Genomic DNA, 14,678 nt, shown 5'->3' with positions numbered 1-14,678 from the left:
TAATTACCTGTGTGAAAATGAATACTTCTGCCATCTCATCTTCTCCTATTAAATCAACCACGCCTGTTCAGTCCTGTAGAACAGAGCAAGAAATCCACTCAATATAATTTATCATCTAACTTAGACTCTCTCATGGATCAATCCTCCTAAGTCCTTAATTTTCCTCTATAATCAAGGGAAGAAGAGAGAAAAAGATCCTTGCAAGACATCCAGGGGAGGACCAATTGCCTAAACAGTGAGGCTTTCACGGGTAGCTCCAAGCAATTACGAGTTAGAAGGATTTCAGTAGCCATCTATAATTATCTGGCAGGAGGGCTGCCCAGGCTGATTCAGTCTGGGATGTCCTTTAATCTCACTGAGCAACTGGTGAACTTTGTCATCTCGTCACTTCTGCCTTGTTGTTGTTGTACCCTCTGTTCTTCACAGCCTTACCCGTACTGGGACTTCTCAGCATAGTGGGCATCCCTGTGCAGGCCCAGTCCCCTGCATGTTACTGCATCTTACAGGTAGTAGGGATCCTACTAGGTCACTGGGGCACTGCGTATTTCCTGGGGGAAAGAAAATAAATTTTTGAACGGCCATGAAATCATTTAGCAATAACAAGTTTAACACCCCCAGCCAAAAGGAGGATGGAGGTGATGATAGCTCGGTATTGCCTCATCAACATGCTTTGAATTGCTGCTGCCTCTGTTTCTGCGGCTGAGGCAAGAGGATTTTTCCCAGTGACATGGCAAGTGCCCCCAGCAGTGCTCCAGCCCAGGGAACTGCTCTGGTTCACGTGTCAGCGATGTTGTCACCCACAGCAGTGACACACGGGAGCCGGAGGTCATATGCTGACAGGTGAGTGCTGTGCATCTCCTTTTCAAGAAAAGGTGAGAAGCATCATCTTCCAATCTGAGAAATGTTTCTGCTAGTTGCCACGTTAAAACCGCTGTGGTCACCCCTCCCCACACCTCAGTAAAAAATCTAAGTCAAAAAATGTAAACTTGAGCCCAGAGGTACCCATGCCTGTGTGCGATAGCCAGCAGTTTCAGTGGGAGGTGGACTTGGAGTTGACAAAAACATTTCCTCCCTTGCCTTTGGAGAAAAGCTGAAGAATTTTAATTTCTGAATACTCGTGGGAGAATGGTGGTGGAAATCTTGATCAAGGATTTTCCAAAAGCCTGAGTGATGCCAAATATATTTCAGCTTGGCACATAAAAAAACATACGTAGGTATTTGAAGGTCAGTATGTAATTTTGTAAAAGAAGCTTACCAAACCTGCTATAAACAGGGATTTTTAAGTAAACATGCTTGTTCACTTATCAAGACATTGTAGTATTCTAGTAGTATATTAAGAAAGAGGATAACATCTAAATCTGTTGTCTCTTTTCAAGCTGAGTAAAAGGAGAATACTATATAAATTAGTTGCTAAAACTGTGCTAAAAACGTAAAACTGTTTTAGTAACACCATAAATTCAATGCTATTTTTAAGATACAGTTTTCTACAGATCATTTTCATTTAATTTAACTACTTATCTTAAAGCATGAGTAAAGATTACATGCATATGCAGGGAAAAAGAGAGAAAAAGGGTGTGTTAGAAGCATGTCCTATCAAGGTTGAATTGTCATAATTTCACAGTCACTTCTGTCCCCTGCCCCTCTGCTGTGTTTCAACTGAGTCTGGGCTGCTCCCTTGGGAGACTCATAGAGGTCATACTGCTCTGGAGTTTTGATTCTGCTCTTCAGTTCTGAAGTACTTCCCCTCCTGTACTTAATTTTGATATTTAAATAGATTTCTTACATCTTGATTTGAATCTTCTTTGAAAGAATTTTTGGCTTCTCCCACATTTTCTTTTTTTCTCATCTTGTCATTCATACACACTGTGACTGCGGCATTAGGGCCATAGGAATTTGATGTAAAATAAAAATATAGGAATGTAATTGCTGCCTTAGGAATATGCTATCCTGTTTTGTAATATATTCCTCAAGTAACACTGAAAAACTCTTCATAATATAAAATATATATATTAATTAATAAAAATATATTAATAAAATTATATTAATAAATTTCCTTTCTCAGAAGCACTAATATCTTTGAACACCTCAATACAAGACTTGTCTAAAGGCTAAGTTACAATGCTTTTCCTGTCTTTGTCTGCATCAACAATGGTTGGTTTTTATTTTGTATGTTTTCAGTTTTTTACTCTGCTGTTCCTGGGCAGGACTAAATCACCTGCCAAAGGTTATAGGGTTGGCACAGCTTAAAACGGATCAAGGTACCACAAAGGAGTTTCTCTGGTCAAATAATGTTAAAAGTATTTGAGATTGCCTGGTGCAATGACTCCGACATGAATTAAAAGTGAATGAACCCACCTGACATTTGTTCTCCTGCAGTCAGTCGGGCATTTTATTTGTTGCCCTGCCAGAACAGAAAAGGAGACAAAATTCAAATCTGTGAAAGTGAAGTCTTAATTAAAAAAAAAAATCGAAAAACAAAACAAAAAAAAAAAACATAGTTCAATCACTTTGAGAGGGAGTTAAAGGAATACTTTTCCTATAGGTGCTCAGTCAGTTACAGAAGAAAAATCCAGCTGATGAAACGGAAAAGCCGTTGCATTTTATTTAGAGTAGGTTTTGCAAATAACAACAACCACTTTAATCCCTCTCGTATACATTTTCCTCTTAGGGCTGTAAAATTTGAGATTATGAGACTGTATTGTCGTCTGAAATGGAGAGGAAATCTCTGCAAAGACAGCATTCATTGGAGTTAAAAAGTTAAACTACTTCTTCAAGAGAAATTTGACAGTTAATTTGACACACATACCAATTTCAAAGTCATTATGACAAATTAAAGGCCTCAGTTTCAGATGGCACCCAGTCACCTACCCTAGCTTTAAGCAAGGGAATGACATCGCAAGCACTGAGGTATTAGGCACATGTAAAGGAGTTTGCAGTAGTGGGGTTTAAATTACAATATGTTTTAAAGAAAGGGAAATTAGTAGAGTCTTTTTCCATAAATACGGGAAATTCTTAAAATAGTGTTATTATCTATTTTTTTTTCTTAAGTATATTTTTCACAGGGCACTTTGCTGATATTATTAATTAGTTTCAAGTCTGAGGCTGAGGATACCCTGTGACTCTTGAATTTAATGCTTGCTCTGATTAGACTTCTAATGACAATAGTTTTCCTATGAGCTAATGTGTGTGTGGCACTGCTTTAAAGGTACAAACATGAAGTCCTATATGGGACATTAGATAAGCAAGTGGAGCTAAACCCATTATAATGTGATACAATGAAGTGAACCTTGCTTCAGTTCAGCTGGAGTCTGCTTTTTGGGAGAAGTTGTCTGGCGCCACAAAAGGAATTAGTGAGCAGAGACCTGAAGAGTATTAGGTTTATTTTAAGAATGTGTTGCCAGAAATCTAATAAATTTACTTATTGCTGCAGGCCATGCACGCATGAAACTTTACTAATCCAGGTGGTGTGTTTTTTTTCCTTCAGAGGGAGGTGCAGGGTGGGGATCCTTAGGAAAAAAAAAAAAGATATTCTGCTTTAGGTAATGTGGGCATTGTTTAATGATAGACATGACAACTTCAGTGGTATGTTTGTATTTTTTCTGTTACTAGTCACAAGGAAGTTTAAATTCTTTTCCTGATGTGATTTTGTTTATGACTATACAAAATGCTAATTAGTTTAATGACAACACAGGAATAGTTGTTTAGTAAGAGAATAATTCTTCTATACCAAATAGATTTTTGGGGGTTGTTATTTTTAAATATTCCAAAGAAGACTTTCAAAGTGTTTGAATTTTCAAGTTTACTGTATGGTTCAGGAGTACTTGTATCCTGACCTTTCTTAGAACTCTTCTTCATTCACCTATGAAAATCACATCATCAGACTTTAGGCATCTGAAAGTTAGCCAGCTGGGCTGATTGGTTGAATACTCTCTATTTTCAGTGGAGTGGGGAGTGGGTCAGATCTTGCCAGATCATAATCCAGCTGATTGCATCAGATGTACCTGCTGTTCCTGAGGATGCAATTCTCTTTCTTTTTTTTTTTTTTTTTCCCTGTTCATCACCCTAGAAATGCTGACAGGGCAAAATAAGTTTTTTCTTCTGCCTCACTTTCTGCTGTGTGATAAGTACAGTATAATATGAGTTTTGGCATGAGCCTGCAACACCTGGTGTTTTTTAGAGGTCTTCCTTCCAAACACCAGCCTGTCAGGAACTGCTTGATGTCAAATATTGGCCAAGATCAGGTGCACACAGCATAGCTTCATGTTATTTTTGTAGTGTACCTTAATCCCATAACATGCTCACGTTCACCTTTTTTAGATACCCTATGTATTTTTGTTTGCTTTGCTTTGTTTTGTTTTTTTGTTTGTTTGTTTCAATGCTGGCTGTGGGGATTTTTGCATGCAGGCTGAGAGGTTAGGGCCTGATTACGAGTTGTGTTGAGAAGATTCGGTGATGAATGCCTCACTCGTGTTGACATTCAATGACAGAAAGTGTTTCTAGAATGAAAAAATTGGGAATTCTGATTTGTGTTGAGAACAGGCTTGTATTAATTAGTAAATATACTTTATGTGGAACTGATACTTCTGGTACTTCAACTGCCAAAGCAATCTTTATGTAAGAAGTGTATGATGATCTTTCCATTTTATCAATGGGATTTAGATCAGATCTTTTGGCCTTTGTCATCCTAGTAACCTGTCTGGCTGCACTGTGAATGCTGCTATATCTTAAAGTTATGTAATATTTTATTGCACATATATACATAGATCAAGTATTACATATACATTCTTTTGTGAATACTCAATGCTCTGTTAGAGTAAAATCTAGTCTGCATGTGATATATTTTAAATGTCTACTTTAAAATGAGATAAATCAAATTCTAGATTGTGACTTTCGGGAGAAAGTATTAGCTAAAGTGATTCTGTGAATCCTATTCTGTATCTATCCTCCAGCAATAAAAAACTCATGAGTTGCTAAGACTTTGAGTAGAACGATAAGAAATGTTTGTATCCTGTGAAAATGTTTTCAGATATTTTATAGAATCATAGAATGGTTTGGGTTGGAAGGGACCTTAAAGATCATCTAGTTTCAACCCCCCTGCAATGTGCATGGACACCTTCCTCTAGACCTGGCCACCCAAAGCCTCATGCAACTTGCCTTGAACACTTCCAGGATGGGGCATCCACAGCTTCCCTGGCAGTCTGTGCCAGTGCCTCATCACCCTCAGAGTAAAGAACTTCGTCCTAATGTCTAATCTAAATCTACCCTTTGTTAGTTTAAAACCGTTACTCCTTGTCCTATTACTACACTCCCTAATAAAGAGACCATCTCCAGCTTTCCTGTAAGCCCCCTTTGGTTACTGGAAGGCCACTGTAAGGTCTCCCTGGAACCTTCTCTTCTCCAGGTTGAATAACCCCGTATCTCTCAGCCTATCTTCATTGGAGAAGTCTATGAGATGGCTTCCAGCCCTCTGATCATCCTCATGGCCCTCCTCTGGACTTGCTAAGGTCCAAGTCCTTCTTGTGCTGGGGGCCCCAAGGGCTGAATGCAGGACTCCAGCTGGGGTCTGATGAGAGCAGAGGGGGAGAATCACCTCCCTTGACCTGCTGGCCTTGCTTCTTTGAATTCAGCCAGGATACAGTTGGCATTCTGGGCTGCAAGTGCACATTGCCAGCACATGTTGAGCTTCTCATCAACCAGTACCCCTCAAGTCCTTCTCCTCAGAGCTGCTCTAAATCCACCCAGCCTGTGGGTGGATTGAGCTATATACCTTAACGACTTAAGGCAGACTGTAGAAAAAAAAATAAAAAATAAAAAATTCAACATTCCTTCTCTACCAATATTTTCAGTAAAGAGATTAATGAAAGGCCATCTTTTTGTGAAAAATAAAAAAACTTTGATCGATTTGTATTTTGAGGGAGAAGAGGAATAATTTGAATAATTTTTTCTCCAGTTGTACTTTGTTCAGTCTTTTGAAGAACTTTTAGGGTAGCTTGAACTTTTTAGGGTAAAAGGTGCTACTTGTCACTTCCATTGAGGACAAAGATTCATCAGTGCATATAGTTATGTGCTTAAGCATTTCAAATAGAAGCATTTTGGTAGTGCACTGAATTCATGAATTTACACAATTGGAACCATAGAAATGGGAAGCAGTCAGCATCTTGCAGAGCTAGTCTCCTATTTACAGCACAAAATCCCAAACCAGAAAGTGGATCTTTTGAATCCCCTGGAATTCAGTTACAAAGCTAACCACCTAATATCCTTAAAGCCTTTCATCCACACGTGGTATTCCAGCATCTATCTTGGATGAATCAAACTGGGCTTCTCTTTATCTGCTTTGTTTTTTCCTTCTTCAAAATCTCACACCCTCTCAGTATAGCCAATAGAGTTGAAGGTTTCCTGGCTTTTAGTGAACTAATTTATATAGACCTGATTTAAACTGAAATTAATTTAAAGCTATGAAATGCAGTGGCTGAACCCAGTACATGTTTGCTTCTACAGTTTCTCTAAAAGAAAATCTGGTTAATCTCTTAATCAGAATCTGGTTAATCTGCCTCAGAAGAACTGTGCATAGCCTTGAACTGGGAATTCCTTAAATTAACCCAGCATGAATCTCAGACTGTGCTTAGAGACGTCCTTAGTTACGCTTAGTTGAATTTTACTAGAGTCAAAATTTAATATGCTCTAGCTAGCTTTCACATTCAGGTCTCTTCTCTGGCCTTCCCTTCTCTTTTTTTAACAAAGCCACTGTACAGTATTCTTCAAATATTTTTTTCTGAAACGTGACTTCAATCATTTGCTTAGTCTGAGCCGTGACAAGTGCAGCCATTCCAACTCGTTACTTGGGGGTAGACATAAAACAGAAGCAAAAAAAGAGTTACAGAAGCTACTGAAAGACGGAAACTGTCTGCAGCTCATTGGATACCAGCAATTACACTCCAGGCAAGCCAAGTCCATACTGCTGGGAAGTGTGTGTTTTCTCATGGGAAGTCAGAGAAAGCATTGTTTTAGTCCCTAATCACTCGGGGCTAGTTTTGGGGGTTGGTTTTGGTTGTTCTGCAAATATATTCAGTTACTGTGGCAGAGAGAGTGCAGAAGGGTGCAGAGTTCAGCGGGTTTTTTTAGTGATTGGAGTCAGTTGTATTACATTTGAGAAAGACCTATAAAGGTGGAGCATTTCAATGGGTTTGTAATTGGATAAAATTATTAGATTAGTTTATACATTGTTGAAGTAATTTCAAAACATTCTAAGGATGTATTTTAAGTGCTGGGCTTACTTACATGTTTCACTTCTGCAAATATTTTTTTCTATATGAAATCAAGGCAGTTTTACAGGATATGCTATTTCTGATGATCCTTCGTAGCAGAGAGAACAGCATATGATGTGCTGCCCTGATAGATTGAACAAAGAACATTTATTAACTATTTTTTAAGTGTTCTTTTTGAAGCCTGGCAGACAAAAGGTGTACTTGAGACCTTTGCTTTTTTAACCTGGAGCTGTAATGTACTGGAACTATAACTCAGTGTGGCAAATCAGAGTTGTTGAAACAACGTGTCTTGATCTGAGCGTTCATATCTTCTCAGTATTTTTTCTAACTATATTAGTCAGGAGTAGAATCACCTAAGAACCTAAAATTATATGTTCCTTCTGTAGTCTGGAGGGGGAAAAAAAAAAAAAAAACATTTATACAAACTACGAATCATGCATAGCAAATAGTGTGGGGATCAAAAAACTTGGGAAGTGCTAAGGTTGGAGACAGGGAGCTTCATGGATAAACAGGGAATCATGATGTTGGGGACAAAGATTTCTGTGTTTCACATCAGATTTTCCTTCTAATAAAACTGGTAAAGTAACTTTATCCTGGTATATATTAAATAAGTTAACTGGGCACAGAAGAAAGAGGCTCGCTCTTGGCACAGAAGAAAGGTTTTTTATCAGAGGATAAAAAAATGGAACAGATGTCTAAAGATGGAAGATTATGTTTTCTTTCTTCTGCCTCTGTGGCTTTGTTTTCCCTGAAGGTTGAACTCGAGTTCAGGAGTGGCTTTCCTTTTTCTGATGTTTTTTTTTGTACCTGCTGCAATGAGGAGATCCATAGGACAGAGAAGGGATAGCATAGTGCCAACTTCAGTAACCCTGTCTGAATGGGACACCCAGCAGGGTCAAATGTTTTGAACCAAGGAAGAAAGACTGCAGCTCTTGCAGGCATGCAAACAAATCACCAAACAGTAGCAGGAACTGGAGAGAGCTGGACGGAGAGGGAGGAAACGTGTTTTGTTAAAATGCCTTGCTGTTGTTCTAGTTATGCCATACAATGATTCCTGAACTATAGGCAGGCTGTTAATGTTTCACTGCTGGTCTGGTTCTCCTTTATTAACCTCCTATTGCGGTCTGTTCAGGAAGACAGATAAGAAGGGAAACGAGGAAAGACCAAGAGTTAAAAATTTTAAAGGTACACTCCTTTCATGGTGCTTGCTTTACTAGTCAGATCGTGAAGATAATGACGACTGTTTTATAATTTATTGCCTTTTTTATGTATTCTGACTGATTTTCTTCATTTTGTCTTTTTCTTCCCCTGTCTTTCTTGTGATTGATTCATGTTTTGTGCCCTGGAAGAATTTATAGAAGGTTTTTTTTCCAATAAACAACCTCCCCTAATGACCAAAGAGAGTAGATATGTTGTACCATAAAGCTCTACAAGTACAAGTCAGCTGTGTTTGTTCAGACTCATATCTTGTGGACACAGTGAGTCTGTGTGGCTACACTTACACGGGTCAGGCACTCTTTAGTTGATTCATCTATGCCTGATTACACCATGGCTACAATGCAGGGAAGCCAGTATCTATATCAAGATACATCAATTTCTATTTGTGTCAATAAGCGAAACCTGTGGTGTAGCTGTATGCTTTTGTTGCTGAATTATGGCTCTGGGGTAGCTCCTAGGGAGAGCAAAGCCACAATCAGGCCTTCTTTATGGAATGCCCCTTCAGGCCACCAGTGCTCAAGAGACAAGATTTAATGCAGGTTTTTTTTGTTTTTTTTTTTTATACTGTCTTCATGGAGCCCAGTGGTCTGCAGAGAGAACTGGAAGTGATTCTCTGAGCTCTCTGCATCATGATAGAAGATTCTGACAATCTAATTTGTATTTCTCATAGAGGTTTTATATCTTTTTAAAGATATCTGAACGGAACAGCTAGAAAGATAAATGCTTAAATGTGAATATTCATTTTAATATTTTTTTCCCTTTAACCAATTGTGCTGACCAAGCTCTCTTCCCCCTCCTCTTTTATTCGTGGTCAGTAACAGGAACTGAAGATCCCAGATCTTTCCATAAATTTATAGTTTGATGACCTTTGCAAAAATAATGTACCACTGTTTCTGAGAGCTGACCAATTTTCTGACAAGACTCCTATGAAGACCTGTTCTGGGTTGCATCCTTCTTTGACGTGTCATATTCAGGCACAGCTTTTCAGAGGAAGGTGTTCCTCATCAGCCTCAGTCAGTCATGAAGTCACTGTGTGGCCTGCCTTGCTCTAGATACTTAGCTTTACCTCCTTACAAAGCTTTGATTGTGTCTCAACTCCTGCCAGCTCCGTTCCCATGAATGCCTCCCTGCACCATGTCCTATCTATCTGCACATTCGCATCTTCTCTTTTAGCACTGCTGCACTCTGATCTTTGGCAAAATTCAAGAAACCAGCTTTCATGCATCACTATAGCAACATTCTGCCAACACATCTCACTGATACAAAGCAAAGTTACTCTCAATTTACCTCATTGTAACTCGGCCCTCCTTTCTTTTGTTTAGTTTAAAAAGTGCGCTGGTAATGGCTTTCCTCTCCAAATTTCTGATGTATTTGTAGTACAAGCACATACCTGGAAGAGGAACAAAACCAAAGCTGTCACTGATGCGTAGTACCTTAATTATTTGCCTAGCAGCTAAGAGTTTGATTAAGCCAAAGAAAAGTGCTAGTGAGAAATGCAAAATTCATTTGCCTATAGAAATATTATGGTTAAAAGTAAGGCAGATTTAATTTAATAGGGAACCAAATAAAGACAGCATATGCAATCTGATACCTTATAATTTCTGAAAGCTATATACTCTTAGTATTCTTTACAGGTCATCTGTTTGGCTGGTGCTTGCTACCATGTTGTAGAAAGGCCCTTAATTTAGAGGAAAGACTTCTAAACTCAAAAAGCACAAGTTGAAGAAGGGAAAATTTAAAAAAAAAAAAATTAAAAAAAATCTGTATTCTTTCTGTAAATCTCTAAACCTGACACTTTGTACTGCACATTTGAAAAGGCAAACAGTAGATATTTCAGAGGCAGAAGTAGGCCTGTAGAAGTGGAGGCCCTAGAAATAATGGTGTTTTTTGTTTGTTTTTTTGGTTGGTTGGTTTGGTTTGGTTTTTACTCCAAGAAAAATAGAAAAAAAATACTGAAAGCAAGAAATAGATGGAAAAAAGACAGTATTAAATCTGAGAGAAACTTAAATCTTTTATGTTGCCTTTCTTGTGCTTTCTGCTTCCTAAGTTTCATGCTCTCTTTAGGTTCTTAGCTCACTGTATTTCAGCATTTTCCATAGCATTGATGACAGGAATGAACTGGTTTGGTAGCTGGCTGTTGGAATTTCTCCACATGACTGTACCTTCTTAGCAGCAGGGACTTTTTCTCTTGTATAATAAACTTGATATGTTCACTAATTATGTGCGAATATAGATTAGATTTAAGTTTGACCTATTTAAGACACTAAAGATGAAATGTAAGAGACCTGTGCATTGTAGATTGTGTGTGCCTGTTCCCACAAGATATTTGAACCATTATCAGTGGGCAGTAGAACAAGTGATGCCAGATTTCCTATTGCTTTCTGTCTCCTGGTAGAAGCTTTTCTTTCAGCTGGGGAGTTTATACAGTGTGACGCTTGCATTGCTAATAAGAAATGAGCTCATGCAGCAGTGTTTTTTTCTCAGCAATGATGCCTATAGGTACTGTTTTGTTTCTTTTATATCCTAGAAATTTTTATACCTCTGTCAAATTATATTTAAATTGGTCAGAGTGTTCAAAGGTGGCACACTTAGACAGTTTTTCTCACAAAACATATTCTCTTCAATTTGTCCCAAGAAACTAATGGGAAGATATTAGCTGAGTTTAGCTAACACTGTAGTTACTGGATTTATAATGATGCTTATTACAGCTCTTGTATACTTATTGCAGTTTTTGGTATGTGCATTTGTGGCCTTCCCTTTGTAACAGCTGAGATGAAAAGACTGGAAGGGCAAGGAGTCACTTTCATGACCATTTCCCTCCTTTCATTTACGTAGTACCATTGTTTTTATGTTAGAGAGATTACATGGTTAGCTGTGTTGTGTTGTGTCATGTTGTGTTGTGGTTTGTTTTCTAGCAGGCAGGTCAATAAAGAAATATGGAGACATATATTTGAAGTAGAGTGGAAGCAAATGAAGGGTTGCCTATTTGTTCAAGGGAACAGACTGGAAGAAACTGGAATGGGAAAACCAGCCTCTGGCTCTTCCTCCAGTTGTTAAGCCATGAGTGAACTGAAATGCATAGATATGTGTCTCTGCTGTTCAGAGGAAGTTATTTTATTCCCTGGCTTTTGCACAGAAGTGTTTAATTCTAAAGGGATTTCTTTGAACACTTGAGACCGATGTTACCTGAGCTAATCTTGTTCTGTAGCAGCACCTTGTGGGAAGGAGATCAGACTACAGCCTCTCGCACCAGCCAGCATTCCCAGAAGATAGTTGCTGAGTGAGCATCTGTCTTTGCTGAGCTCAACAGGTTGTTTTAGTCTTGCAGTGGAAGTTGACATGATTCCCCTGAGTAATAGCAAACATACCCTATAGGATGATATACGGAACTTGATTTGTCCTGCTTTTTAATCTGTGACACCCAGAATCCCTGCACTGACAAGAAATGCCTTTTTGCTGTGGAAAATTAGGGAACAGATGGAGGTAAACTGTACATGACAAAGTAAAGCTACGCTGTATTTTATCAGAAATGTGTTAATCTAATTTGATATATTCAGTCTGTTGCACAAATGCTTAGTTTACAGACAGTGAAATAGCTGCTAGTTCTTTTCAGCTCTTATCTTTCCAGATGAAAAGAAATGCAGCATTTTTAGCTGGGTTGTACCATCTGTTTACAGTTGTTGCTTCTGGATTGTTTTTTTAGACTAAAATAAGCCCCGTGTAGTCTGCCAATGACCACTTCCTATTGGGTTCACAGCTGTGCAAATCCTATTAATTGTAGACACATCAGCTTAATTTCTGCTGGAAATGAGAAATTAGGCTGAGACATGCTCACATTGCAGGCTGGTGCTTAGTGTTTTGCAGCTGGAGTTAAATGCCTTCCAAATCATCCCCTCTAAAACTTTGAGTGATGCTTCTTGTATTCCGGTATTGCTTTGGCTTGAAAAATAGAGCCTACTTTTGCTGATTTGGGCATTTTTGTTAGAGGAGGACTGAGAAGGTTCTTTATATTATTGTAAGAAAAGTATGATCTTTAGCTTAAAGATGACGCCATGGACATCAACAGGTGCCACCCAGAGATGCTGACTTGGTCTGCATTAGCCATTTAGGTCCCCTAGCTGAACGTACTACTTACCATTCAGGGCTTTCACTTCTCATTGTCTGAGTGCACAGAAACTCAGACACTCAATCCATGTTCAGCAAGGTCTCAGGGAAGCTGTTGTGCGATTGCTATGTTAGAGACCTTGGAAGGGATCTCTGGGGTCTGCTTTCTTTCCCGGAGTGTGGTACTGCTGCTGTGCCTGAGTGACAGCTGGTGAGGACATCTTTTGGTCTTTTGAAAGCTTAACTCTCAAATCGATTTCAACAGCTTACACAGTTTGGGGTACTCATAGTACTGCTAAGGTAGGTCATTACAAAATAGTTTAAAAGAATCCCAGTATAAATAGTTTAAAAGAATGCCAGTGAGCATTTGTGTCTCCCTAAATCTCCTTAGGTGACACAGGCAATCGTAACTGTGGTTAACCAAAACAATTCCAAGCTTGTAAGCTGAGGAGAGCATCAGCAGAAGTATAAACTGTGGCGTGTATCAGGGATACTTAATTTTATTGAAACCATTTCTTAGTGACATGTAAAGCTCTTCCTAAATCGTACAGTTCTGAGCCATACATCCTAAACCAGGAAGACCGAAAATTGTTAGATTTAGTGAACAAAGTATTGAATTTGGAAAGCAGGCTGTGTGGGTAAAGGCAGGCAGATGGTAGGTGCCATTTCCAGGGTCTCAGGATAATAAGGACCTTTCAGTGCTTCTGGCAGTCTTATCATATCAAGGAAGTTCCATCTGATGTCCTTTGAGTCTGTCATTTGGAAATGCAAATACAGTTCTGCAGAAGCTTGTGTCATCCACAGTTTTTGTAATTTCTGAAAAAGGGATTCCAAATACAATTTAATGAATTCTTTTTATTTTCCCTTGGGAAAAATAAAAATAAAAAATAGCATACTTTGGAATGAATGGGACTAGGTTGTATGCATCTAAGGTAAATGTATTCTGCATGCACCAAATGTATCATGATTGAGTTCTTTACTTGTTATTTCTTTGTTTTAAACCTATGCTGGAATTCTAATGTCCAGCTAAGATACATATTTTACCCAGGATACAGGTTACATTAACCTCAACAGACAAAGTACTCTTTAATGAATATGAAAATGAATAAATTTATTTTTTATTTTGTAGGAGGCAATAAGCTGAGGAATCAACATTTTCGTCTAAACTGGGCATGGATCTCCTTAGAAAAGGCGTATTATTTGGTAAATGAAGATTCCAAATATCTTGATGTTGTTCTTAAACGGAGAGGTTACCTGGGAGAAACCTCTTTTATAAGTAAGTTCAATTTTAGTCTTGTCAATTACTTACGAATTAAAAATCCAAGACCTGGTCCTTCCTTCTTTGATTTGAAACATGAAAATTTCTGTTGGCTTCAATATCAGAAGAGGATCATGTAAGCAAGACTGGTTAATCAATATGAAACTGAAGTTCACCACAGCACGTTATTCTAATTAGTTCTCCAGAATGCTTCTTCCCTGGAAATAATTTTGCTGTTTGGACTGAATTTTTGAAAGTATTTTAGTAATTTATATTTTAAGTATTTAGTTGATTATAAATATAAAAATGTAAAATTAAAATCATAAAATATAATGAAATAAGAATAGTGCAACAAGTTATTCTTTTATTCATGTATACACTTAGAAGTGTTTAGAAATATAAGTGTTTTTATGGTACAATCATATCTTCACATCTCATGCTTTAGTCTGTGTTTGTAACAAACTATTTATTCGCTAGCAGAACAAGTTTGTGACTTCAGGTAATGAAATGTTTGTGGACCCAATTTGGAAGATACACAAGGGTCTGTTACTCAGGAGGACATCCTTAAAACAGAAAAGAGTGAAATGTAGTCTTGCTATACGCCTTCTCAATGTGCAGTATTTTGAAATGCTGGCAATGTTGTATATATCCCAAATTAGCATGAAATTATATCAGAACAAAGAAGTGATTGTCCTATATAAAAATTTAAGTCAGAGTTCCTCTAGCTGATTTACCTCCATGCCGTGTAAAACAGCAAGCGCTGAAGAAAGTCAGCAGCCTGTGGAATGCTTTTAATTAATCGGAAGAAAATTAAAATATTTACAATTAAAAGT

General features: G+C 38.1%; 1 protein-coding gene across 1 annotated transcript in view; it reads left to right on the top strand.

Annotated features, from left to right (window-relative positions):
• FREM2 (FRAS1 related extracellular matrix 2) overlaps positions 1-14,678 on the top strand; it is a 129,352-nt gene that overhangs the window by 59,905 nt on the left and 54,769 nt on the right. The window contains exon 3 of the mRNA XM_083796399.1: positions 13,717-13,863. Within this exon, the coding sequence (XP_083652525.1) occupies positions 13,717-13,863 (147 nt within the window). The remainder of the gene's footprint in view (positions 1-13,716; positions 13,864-14,678) is intronic.

Source organism: Anser anser (assembly GCF_964211835.1).
Source record: "Anser anser genome assembly, chromosome: 1".
In the NCBI taxonomy this organism is placed as follows: Eukaryota; Metazoa; Chordata; class Aves; order Anseriformes; family Anatidae; genus Anser; species Anser anser.
This window is presented reverse-complemented; position numbering and strand designations above follow the sequence as displayed.